At 49.7% G+C, this 11646-nt stretch overlaps 1 protein-coding gene across 2 annotated transcripts; it reads left to right on the top strand.

Annotated features, from left to right (window-relative positions):
• Positions 1–728: 728 nt before the first annotated feature.
• LMO2 (LIM domain only 2) lies at positions 729–11213 on the top strand. 2 transcript variants are annotated; one of them, XM_030332069.1, is made up of 4 exons: positions 729–1011; positions 1293–1524; positions 5187–5402; positions 10223–11213. In XM_030332069.1, the coding sequence occupies exons 1-4, from the start codon at positions 732–734 to the stop codon at positions 10440–10442; spliced, it is 948 nt and encodes a 315-aa protein (XP_030187929.1). In that variant the 5' UTR covers positions 729–731; the 3' UTR covers positions 10443–11213. The 2 variants fall into 2 exon arrangements, with proteins under 2 accessions (XP_030187929.1, XP_030187930.1); XM_030332070.1 differs by lacking the exon at positions 729–1011 and adding an exon at positions 1130–1164.
• The last annotated feature ends 433 nt before the right edge of the window (positions 11214–11646 follow it).

Below are 11646 nucleotides of genomic sequence, written 5' to 3'. Positions count from 1 at the left end.
TAGCCTCCTCCTCTTCCTAGACTTTGTTTGCCTTTGTGGTTGGAAGGGAAACCAGAACTCCAAAAGTCTGGCTTCTTTCTCTTTCCCTGATCCACGGCAAAATAGCACTGCTCCCAAGTACTGTTCTTGATCATTGGAAAGGCACTTTCTCTGTGCAGAGTATTACTGGCACTTTCCATGGGGGCACTTTCACCGCAGGAGTCAGATTTTTGAAAGATGCTGAGGGATGGAATTCTGCCGCCAGCAGATGGAGAGGAGACTCAGACCAGCGTGGTCCCTCCCAACCCCCCCCCCCCACCTCCGGGATTAGCTGCCCCTGGCACTGCTCAGGCGTACCCAGCCCGTGCGGTCCCTGCTCGCACAGCACCAGGCTCCTCTCTGGAGCGCGGACGCAGTCACAAACCCGCAGCCAGCAAGCAGAGCCGCGCTGTCCGTGGCAGCCCCGCGCACGGTGTCTGAGGACCTGGGACCTCGAACCCCGGACGGGCGCGAAAGCCACTCGGGACGCTGGCATTTCTGTATGTGCTTATCTCACGTTCTTGTCTTTTCTTTCTTCCTTGAGCGGCCTGCTGGTTACTTTCAGTCTTAGTTAACCAAAAGGGAAACGCCGAAGGGGGGAAGCCCTGAAGAACGATTTAGAGGCAACCCAGCCGCCTCTGTAAGGAGAGGTGTTCACTGAGCGACTCTGCCTGTCCCCGACGCTGGCCCCTTTAAGAAGCAAGTCAGTCCTGATGCTGCTGCTGTTTGTATTGCTAATCCCCAGGAGCCCCGTTAAAAAAAAGGGGGGGGGACCGGGCAGCTGTCTCTTTAAATGTGATTTCCTTCTATTGTATTTGAATCGTGATCAGGAAAAAGGAAATGAAACCAGAGACAGAGGGAAGCTGAGCGAAAATAGACCTTCCCGAGAGAGGAGGGAGCCCGGGGAGAGAGGCACGGTCCCCTCCCCGCCCCCAGGCCGCCGCCCCCTCCCTGCCCTCGGCGGCGAGCCGCGCGCCGCGACCCGGGCCATAGGTGCGAGGGACTCGGGGCGGCCGGGCGGGCGCGCACGATCCCCGCGGGCGGCGCGGAGCCGGCGACAGCGCGCAAGCCGAGCCGGACCTGGCGGTGGCGGTGGCGGCGGCGGCGGCGGCGGTGGCGGCGGCGGCGGCGGGACCGGGATGGAAGGTTAAGTCCTGAGCAGCAGCAGCAGCAGCAGCTGCAGCCGCTGGGGCCAGGCTGCGCGCCCCGGTCCCCGCCTCGGCCGCGGCGCGCCGGCAGCCCGGTGATTCGCTGTCTCTCTTTGGCGTTTGAAGGGAGCGCGGTGACTGTCCTTGAGCGCGGAGGGGCGAGCTCGCCGCCGGAGCGCCGGAGCAAGAGGAGGTGCAGGAGCGGCGGCGGCGGCGGCGGCGCCCGAGCACCCGAGGGGGTCCGAGCCCCGGCAGCCGGCCAGCCCCGCGCCACAAAGGGAGCGCCCCCGCCGCTTGGCACGCCACCTCCCTCCCCAATGTCCTCAGCCATCGAGAGGAAGAGCCTGGACCCGTCTGAGTAAGTGTGGCTCCCCTGCCCCTGCCACCCACGATGACCACGGCCTCGCGCCCCAGGGCTGCAGGGTGGCGCGGGCGGCGGGCGAGGTTTCAGGTGCGCGCCCGCAGCGTGCCCTTGGCTCCCTTCGCCTGGAGCAGGGCTCCCCCTTCCTCGCGGGTGGCTCGGGGGGCACTGGGAGAGGGGCTGGGCCACCAGCGGCAGGGAGAGGGGGTCGGCCTGGCACCTCTGCGGGCCCTTCTCGGCTACCCGGGACGCACCTCAAAGCCACCGCGGGCCAGAAAGTTTACACCGGAGCAGGCACAAGGGGAGATTGGAGGTGCGCAGGTGCAGTCCCGAGAGCGTGCCGGGCTTGGTTCTACTTCCTTCTCCCCCCTCGCTTTCTCGGTCCCCATTCTCTTTGTCCATTTGATCCTGGAAAGGGGGACATTCCAAGCGGAGGCCTCCCGAGTCCCCGACGGCCCCCTTTGCGGTGCGCAGATGGAGCGGCTGCCAGTAGCGCCAGGGACCCGCGGGCGAGGAGGTCCGAGCGTCCACCTAGCAGCTCTCTCCGGCCACCAGAGACTTTCGAGCCCCTAAATCCGGAGTTAATTGGAGTACATGTATTTCCCTCTCCCTTGGGGTCCACTGATGGGGAGGCCTGTGAACCTCAAAAGTTAGTGCACCATTTTGTGTATAGGTGAACTCTGGGGAGCGGTGTCTCATAGCATTTTTCACGGGCTCCAGAGGGTTTGGGGTCAGGGAGCCAGAGCTCCAATGAGCATTTGCCACATTTGTTTTCAGAGCCTCGTCCTGGTTTGGAACGTTCCCCTATTCCCAACCTATACCTCCAAACCATTCTTTAGCGTTAACAAGGGGAGAAAGGGTTGTTTGAGATATCATTTTCCCGTCAGCGCAAATGCCCTTTTAAGATTCATTAGCTGTCTGGTATTGAGAATTTTTATTCCTTTGAAGTCCCCATCTAATCCTTTGAAGGGATTTGTTACACAGACCAAAGGAGCTGGTTAATGACTTGTCCATTTGTGCTTTTAAGACGCATTTGTCTTCTCTTTTCTTTTCTTTTCCTGCTTTAAAGGAACTGTGCTTTCCTGATTGAAGTCTCCCCCTCCCCCAGTTTCAGCCGGCTATGGTGTTTATGTACGTGGGTTTTATCCTCGTTACCAGCATAAACACTCAGCATGCTCTTATAAAATACAGGAAGTACCATGATCCAGTGAGAATATAAACATCACTGTTGAGTCTTGAAGGCTCTCACACCAGTTCTACAAGGGGCTAGGTTGGTTCTAAGGAAAACACAGCTTCCATAAATAAGTTCTCGGGAGAAAAATAACATTCATTTTTAAAAGAACCTATCTATGCAGATGCAGGGTTTACAGGGTGGTCTGTACCACCCCCCCCCCCTTTTTTTTAATCAATCTGGAATGACAACTTAGCCCTGAGTTTTCAGAGTCTGAGCAAGACCACAGTAATACAATAAGAGTGAATGGGATGAATTGGTGCCTAATGCCTTTTCGATCAACAGAATTTAGCCACTAATCCTTTTATTGGAAGATAAAGCTGGAAGTATCAGTTCCCTGAAGGTTTGCCCTTTTCAAAGTTTGTGCTTTTTCACTGTGATTACTTACTCAAAGCCAACGTGGGCCTTGACTATCAGCATCTCCAATTTACAGATAGAAGCTTGCCTAGGCATTTGCAAATGAAACATTTAGACAGAAAGCCAGCCAGGATTCACCAATGGATAGATTTCCTCTACCAGGCATTGGGTGGCCCCTACCGCTTACCTGTGAGTAACAAGAGCAGATCATTTTAATTCCAGGCAACTTTGCACCAGAAAGGTGAAAGTTCTCCTCTTTCACAGTTGGTTGGCAGCATCAGCATCAGGGCATCCAGCGTGGTCGAGGTTCCACAAATGTTTCTGGAAGCCCGAGTAAGACCATGGGCGGTGGGAAGAGAGGACATGTGCTTCTGAGCTGACACATGTGAAATGCTGGGGATATTATCTTTCAGAAGGGAGAATGGCAGTCCTTATGTATAACCTGTGGAAACAAAGAAAAGCAAGTCAAGCCTCAGTGAATTTTTACAACTCTTTAAAGTCTTCAGTTTAAGAAAAAAACTGACTTGGGTTTCACATTTTCTTATTCTAAGAAGGGATCATCTTATGAAGGACGCTTACACTTGGTCTATAAGGCATGGACTTGGTTTCAGTATTCCTAAATATTCACAGGGAGGTGACCACTTTAAAGAGACACCTGGAGTTGTCAGCGTGCGTGCGTTACAACACTGATCACCTGAGTCTCATCGTCCCTAAGTATAATTGGTGCTGAGCTCTATGGGCACAGACCAATCAGGGCACAAGGTTACCTGGCAAATTAGTGTCAGCCAGAAATAGGAGAAAGATTTATACCCTCAAGGTATGGAGGAGGAAACTCCCTTTGGGAATTGCACAATCGGAAGCCAGTCCATTTTTTAAAGCATAATAGATTAAAAAAAAAAAAAAGATTTGCCTTTGAGTAAGGTTCAAAAGAGCGCTTGTTAATTGTTACAAATCAACAGGTATTAGGTTTTTCCTGTATCCCATTCGGTGCTGGAAATGTTTCTTTCCACTCTTATTTTCTTTTGGCAAATAAAATTATTTATTTTAAAATGTAAAACTGGAGTATTCAGATTCCAGGGAAGCAAAGTGAACTCGAGACACTGTCTCACCTTTTAAGGAGGGAACACATATCACAGGCTCACTGTTAGCAAGCCTGGATGGAGATTTCAGAATCTGTTTAATTGCCGTCTACTCTTGAAAATAATCATTGCCCCTTCCTCATTTTCTTTCCTAAATCAGCTTTATCCAAATCAGTTTTGCTGTTGTAAAAATTTTCACATGCAGAAAGGTCTATTTAATGGCCTTTATAAGTCTAACAATGGCCTTAATACCTGGGATTTTTCTCCAAGGGTTCATTCAGTAATAAAGATGAGATGTGGAATTTCTGTAAAATATATATATACATATATGTATATATATATTTTAATGATAATGAGAATTCCTATTATATCCTGATGGCATTTTTATTTGGGAAACAAAACAACCTAAGATAATTTTTTTATCACTTTCTTTTTTCTTCCTCACTTCTGCTCTTTGTGCGGTTGGGAAGGGCTTGGGTTAGGATGGCAGGTCCATTCAACAGGGAATTTGCAGAGCTTTAGCCCTCTGGGTAGTGGGCTGTCCCTGAAGCAAGTAACTCTTTTAGCCTGGAGTGCCTCCCCTGAGGTTTGGCAGTGCCCTTGAGTCTAGGCATGGGAGGAGGAAAAGAAGGAGAAATGCCAAGATACAGGGGAGAATAGGAGGGGAGAGTGGAAAAAAGAAAAAGACGGCAGAGAGGCCCAGAAAGTGCTGGGCGGCAGGCAGGGGCCACAACCCCGCCCCCCCTCCCCCGCGGGGTGTACCTCTTGGTGCCCTGCATTTACTTCTATAGCATGGAGGGGGAGAGACCTAGCTCCCTCCAGGCCTGACTCAGGCTAACGGGGCCTCTCGGCAGTTCAGCCTCAGGATGTGGAGCCCCGTCCTTTCTCCTGATGTCACCAACAGGCACCTAACTGTCCAGTTCGGCCCAGAGCAGTTCCTGACTCCCGGTGCTTGTCATGTGGTTGTCCCTAATGCTTGGTCTTCTCTCCAGGGAGCCAGTGGATGAAGTGCTGCAGATCCCCCCGTCCCTGCTGACATGCGGCGGCTGCCAGCAGAACATTGGGGACCGCTACTTCCTGAAGGCCATCGACCAGTACTGGCACGAGGACTGTCTGAGCTGCGACCTCTGCGGGTGCCGGCTGGGCGAGGTGGGGCGGCGCCTCTACTACAAGCTGGGCCGGAAGCTCTGCCGAAGGGACTATCTCAGGTACGCTATGTCCACGCCTGGGGCCCTGAGCAGGGAGGGGACAGTCCACAGACCATCTGAGTGTAGGTCCACCTCTTCCGCTCAGGCCAGAGGCTGAGCCTAGCTGCCCTGTGCAGAGAAGTAGTTGGCATCTCCTCCTACTGGAGGAGCATATTCTCAGAGACGCATTCCTCTGTGCTAAAATACTAGTTTTTTAAAGGTGAGAGAATGATAAACATGAAATGCTGAATAGAAGTCCCCTGAATAGAAGTCCCCTGGGGCATGGTGGGGCACAAGGACTGGGGAGGGGTACGCATGTCGGGCCGGAGGATCCAGGAGTGCTGGAGTTGACCAGTTTGAGGGTAGGTTCTTAGGAGCTCATTGAATGCTTCAAAACATATATCTAGGTTGTAAATAATTTTTTGTAGGACCCCAATATTATATGATGAGACATTTCAAAGCTCCAAGCTTTTTTTTTTTTTTTAAGTTTATTTATTTTGAGAGAAAGAGAGGGAGACAGAGAATCCCAATCAGGCTCTACACTGTCAGCACAGAGCCCCATGCGGGGCTCCAACCCACCAACCGTGAGATCATGACCTGAGCTGAAATTAAAGAGTCGGACGCTTAACTGAGCCACCCAGGCGCCCGGGAAAGCTCCAAGCTTTTGACTGTGACAGGGCAAAAGCTCTGAAGTCAGCTGTAGGTGTGAGTCCCAACAACACAGCGTTCTAGCTGTGTGACCTCGGGCAAGCTACTTACCCTTCCCCAGCCTTGATCTCCTCATCTATAGAAATGGGGAAAATAGCTGCACCTACTTCCAAGGACGCGGCGAGGATTAGATGGGGTCATACGTGTAAAGTTCTTGGCCTGGTGCGTGAATGTCAAACAGATGTTAGCTGCTCTTGCAACCAACCCTCATGACAGGATCATCGAGTCTTTTCCTACCTAATGAACAAGAAATGGGAGAACGGAAGGAAAAATAGGAACTCTAGGACACCCACTGAGACAGGAGCTAAGGACATCTCTGATGCTCCGGGTCACGCTGTTGGCCATGTGAGTTTCCCAGCACTCCACGAGTGCCTTGGTTCGGAATGTTCTAGCATTTCCAATTTCATATTAGCTGCCGTGCAGGTAACTCTGTGCCCTCTACTGTCAGATCTGTTCAACTGTATAGCTGTCAGTTTTTTGCCATCTTCCTGGGGCACAGGGTCTGTGGAGCATGCAGCCGTAATACATTAGGACCACCCAACCCAGGGAAGCTTGTTTAGACTCCAGTGCCCTTGGCGGCCAGGCTACCTCTGCCTCCCAAACCTGCCCTCAGAGCATTTTTACATTAAAAAAAAAAAAAAATGCAGGCAATTCCACGGTGAAGGAAGCTTATCTGTTTACCCAGACTGATAGAATAAGTGCCTTTTTCCCCCCTAAATTCTCCAATAAAGTCCTTGCAAACTTGGTGGTTCAGAGAAAATAAGTAGAGTTTTCAATGATCATGATTATAATTGTGGTCCATTTTTTATTAAGTTACAAGAAAATGGAACTGGGATAAACAGAGACCTGATTTTGCTGGCTACCAGTTTGCCAAAAGTCAGTGCAGAAAGCAGACAGGTAAATGATCCCCATTGGGCCCCCTGACTACATCCCTGTCAAATCATTTGAATCTTATTAAACAGTGCAGATAGAGTAAGGTCAAAAGAGCCCCAGCTTCTCCCTATCTCTGTGGTTTTATATAACATTCAAGAATAAACCCAGTGCTGCCTGGGCTTGTTAATCTTTTGCATTTTTAAAAAGAAGAGGGAAAAAAAAATTGTCTGGGAGAACCCAATGTTAATTAACTTGTGTCTTGGTGACACGAAATAATTCTTCTCCCTGCTACATTCCTAGGCAACATGTTAATTAACTCTGTGTTAGTGCAGGCGGTTCCAGCCATCCTTTAATATTTGTATTATTGTTATTAAAATGGGCAGGAGAAAGCTTAAGACATTGACACCTCTTGACAGAGGAGAAAAACCGTCTTTGGCTTCAGGAATGGTCCTTTAGCCATGGACTTGCTTACTTGCATTCTTAACATATCTGGCAGTCTTTTAAAGAGGCAAGTTGGGGTGGGGTGACTCTCTGGGGGTTCCGTGATGGGGTTCAGTCTTCCTCCCGCCCCCCCCACCCCGCCCCAGGAGAACTGCTCCTCTTGAGGATTTCCCACAGCTGACTCGCCTGTTACAGTCCTTTTCAGACATTTAGCTTCAAATATTTATGAGATCTCCAGTGCCGACCTAAACCCTGATGCTGCTGTGTTATGTTGCTGGGAGGGAACCTAATCGTAGCTGTTAATGTCAGTGCCGGGCCCAGATTCCCTCGGATCCCTTTCTACCAACTTTTGTGTGCAGTGCACCCCACTCCACAGTGGTTTCACTTGCAACAGCCAACAGTACCTCTGTTAGAGCCAGAAGTGTGCCCACTGCCCCCCAGACCCCCAGCGGACCTTGACGTTAACCAATGACTGGTACTGCAGGAGCACCAAAGCCTTGCAGCCTTGCCTGGAGCCGGCAGACCTGGAGACATACCCCAGAGTCCCCATGCCATTGGCCCAGAGCGCCCCCCCCTTCCCCCCCCCCCCCCGGGGACTTTGCTGGAGATTACAACTTTGCTTGTCTGCCTCCCCTTCTATCTGGCTTCCCTTGCTGCCTTACCAGTTTCCCCTGAGAATACATCCTTAATAATTCCCCTCCTCGGGGTCTGCTTCAGGGATATCCAGCCTAAGGCACCAGTTCTTGAGGTGAATGCTCAAATTAGATGTCAAGTCCTGGTTTATTTTTCCTATTAGTGGAATCTCAGAATACCAGAGCTGGAAGGGGCTGCAGAAACCTTTTCTCCCAGTTCCCTTGCTTTTACAGCTTGAGACACAGAAGCCAGAAGAGAGGATGTCATTTGCTCCAGGGCACCTGGCTAGTTAGACCTGAGCTTGCCTCCCAAATATTAGTCCTTTGTCCTTCCCCTCATTAACTGCCTGATGTGTATTGTAATTTACCCCCAACTTCCCTTTAATAAATGCTCTCCTTCCTTAAGGGTCACACACCCCAGGCGTTGGCTTCATTCCACGCACACTGTTTTGTGAGTCGTCTATCCCTGCTCAGTCCCAAACTCAACTTACTGAATAGTCAGAAAACCAGAACTGTCTTTCCACTCTGTGACCTCCAAGGTGGCAGTTTCCTACAGCTCCACCATCTGCTACGTTGGGATAAAATGTTCTTCCCCCTATAATGAGTTTGCTCCCGCGTGGTGCCTTGAAAACACTTAGAGAGCCTCAAATGCAAAGCAGGATTCAGGGGGAAACTAGCCGGGCCCTGGCTCTAACTCTCAGCCCTTTACCCACAGACCGCGTCTTCTTGATTCCGTTAATTCTGTCCAAATGTTTCAAAATTTGTCAATTGCTCCTGTCTTCCCCATAGCCTCTCAGAATGCACCAATTGATTCTCTGCTATTCTGAAGTTAATACGAACTTCCAGTAAGAAGCATTTGCCTAAAACTGTCCAAGATGTTTTATGTGGAAAGGACCCGCTAACATGCCATGTTAGCAGGCACACGTGAAAATGATCTCCTGTAGCAGGACTGCGCCATTGGGAATACACCTGACGTGTTAAAACATAACCAATATTGGCTTAGCCTTTGACCGTTGGTGCTTTGACAATGCTCAGTTTGATCCTTCTCATAATGAGGTAGATGCTGTGGTCACTGCCATTTCAGAAGCTCAGGGAGTCTGAGGTCCCACTGAGGCCACTCAGTGCTCTGCGCTGTAGTCTTGGACTGAATCTGGGTCTTCTGATTCCAGTACTTGCACTATTCCACTCTCACAGGCTGATTGCAAAACCTCAGCCTGCATCAGAATCACCTGGAAGTGCTCCGTAACCAGACTGCTAGGCCTCATCCCCAGAGTGTCTCAATCAGGAGGCTTGAGAATGTGCATTTGTAGCAAGTTCCCATTTCTAGCAAATGCTGCTGGCCCCAGGACCACAGCTTAAGAACCACTGCACTGAGCTCCACCATGTTGCCTCTCCCACCTTGACATTGAATATTGCTCGAAATAAGTGATTGATTGAGACTTAGGGGAGTCTTGATTTCAGCGTCGGAAGAAAAGTTTCTCCACAGATTCACACCAATGGAGCAGCGAGGACCTTGAAGTAAGCTCTGCCATTCAATGTGGAAAGATGCCGCTTATCTCCCAGATTGTTGAGGCACGGTTAACTGTGCTGAATGTCTTCTATCCAACTCTCACTGTCTCCCAGAAGCCGGGGCCCCAACGAACAGTCATGCAGAGGTGGCCATTTTAGTTTATGGAGGAGTTTGAGACCAGCCCTCCCCATGGGTGGAATCAGTGGCTGTTGACATGACAGAATCTGAGAGCCTCAGAAAGATGCCCATTTCATTGCACTCCTGGTCAGATCCCTCTCAAAAGGTCCCCAGGGGTTTACTCCAGCTCTTCTTCTAAAATGAAAGTTCCCCTGGGAAGGGACACACAGTACTGCCTAACATCTTAACTTAAATCACTTCAGCTAGGCACTTCTCCACAGAAGAGGGGCCTGGGGCAGCCTGGACCGGTGGCCACAGAGAGGGAGAGCTCAGAAAAGGGGCAGGTTATGCCAAACACAAATGCCATGGGTTGCAGCCTCATGCCACAGTCCCTCCTTCCCTCTAGGAAAGGCACTGTGAGCCTCCCTGGACCCACCTTGTCCTTTCTTCCTGACCTGTTGGAAATTGAGCCTCCTGTATGGAACCCATCCTCAAACCCTTTCTTCCAATATTGTCTCTGCCACCGTCTTCTTAGCTTTTCTTTCTGTTTTTTCCCCTAGGCTTTTTGGCCAAGATGGTCTCTGTGCATCCTGTGACAAGCGGATCCGTGCCTATGAGATGACGATGCGAGTGAAAGACAAAGTGTATCACCTGGAATGTTTCAAATGCGCCGCCTGTCAGAAGCACTTCTGTGTGGGCGACAGATACCTCCTCATCAACTCCGACATAGTGTGTGAACAGGACATCTACGAATGGACTAAGATCAATGGAATGATCTAGGCCCGAGTCCCCCAGCATTTCTGAGGGGTGTTTCACTGAAGTCACTGTCTCCGTAGGGTCTTCACTCTTGGGCACTCTGGGGATTGGAGGGTGGGATGAGGCATTTCTTAGGGGATGGTGGACCCTCTCTGGGCACCAAGCCACAGCATCCAAGTGACATAATACAAGGGACAAGACTTAACTATGACAGGATGATCAGCCTTTAGGGAGAGCTTATGGACAGTGGCCACCGCCTATGCATAGTCACTGATAAGATTAGTAAAGGAAAGGAGTGTTGGGCAGGCAGGCGCGTGCCATCATCCTAGAACTTCACACTTACGGAGAGGGATGTGTGCAAAGGACCTTGACCCTTGACAATTAGAGATGTGCAATTGATTTCTTTTCTTCCTGGCTTTTATGACAGCCCTGCTCCAATCACTGTCCTCCACACAAGGGAAGGACAGAGAGGAGAGTGGCCATCCTTTCTTCTTGGCCACCTTCCCAAGGCCTTAAGCTTTGGACCCAAGGGAAACTGTGTGGAGACACATTTCAGTTGAGAATGGAAACTGCAACTTTTAACCAAACAATTATTTAAAGCAATGCTAATGAATCACCGTTTTTAGACACCCTGGTTTTGAGGTGAGGAGTTCCACAGATTGTTTCTATATGAATGTAAATCTAAAAACAAAAGTTGTTCAACTATTTTATTATCTTAGATTATATCAAAGTATTTGCTGTGTGTAGTTAAAAAAAAAAACTCTGCAGACAATAAAAATGACAGACTAAAATGAAGTGTTGTTTACTTGATTATGACTTAGAATTTGGGTTGGCAGGAAAATGACTTTTTATACTGTAAAGGAGAAGTAAATAAGCAATTTACTTTTAGGTCAGATAAAAACTTCCCATTTATTGCTAGGGTTTATATGAGGCAGGCACGTTTCTGTATTACTAGCAATTATATAACAGGTCATCATGTAGCTCAGAGGGATGTAGAATAATTAAATTGTTATTGTAAAATGAGCATTTCACTTCAGCATTGTATAGAATGAACGGAAGGCAAGATCATTGCCTTTGGGAAACCTGTAACCTAGAAAGGACACAAATACATAAAACAGATTCCCTTTGGGAGAGAAGGTAATTACCTAGCTTGAAATGTGGCAAAGATGCTGAGCTTGACACTTCGATTTTCCAAGACGTGTGTCTCAGGGTATTTTATGACAAGTGG

This window comes from Lynx canadensis, chromosome D1 (assembly GCF_007474595.2).
Source record: "Lynx canadensis isolate LIC74 chromosome D1, mLynCan4.pri.v2, whole genome shotgun sequence".
Lineage (NCBI taxonomy): Eukaryota > Metazoa > Chordata > Mammalia > Carnivora > Felidae > Lynx > Lynx canadensis.
The sequence above is the reverse complement of the archived record's forward strand: the minus strand, read 5'-3'. Positions and strand labels throughout refer to the sequence as shown.

Excerpts from the sequence above, each read along its gene's own strand:
- LMO2 (XM_030332069.1), top strand. The coding sequence starts at position 732 with ATGCTGCTGCTGTTTGTATTGCTAATCCCCAGGAGCCCCGTTAAAAAA. Across the intron at positions 1,012-1,292 it reads CGCCGCGACCCGGGCCATAG|GGAGCGCGGTGACTGTCCTT; the intron begins GTGCGAGGGACT and ends TGGCGTTTGAAG. Across the intron at positions 5,403-10,222 it reads TGCCGAAGGGACTATCTCAG|GCTTTTTGGCCAAGATGGTC; the intron begins GTACGCTATGTC and ends TTTTTCCCCTAG.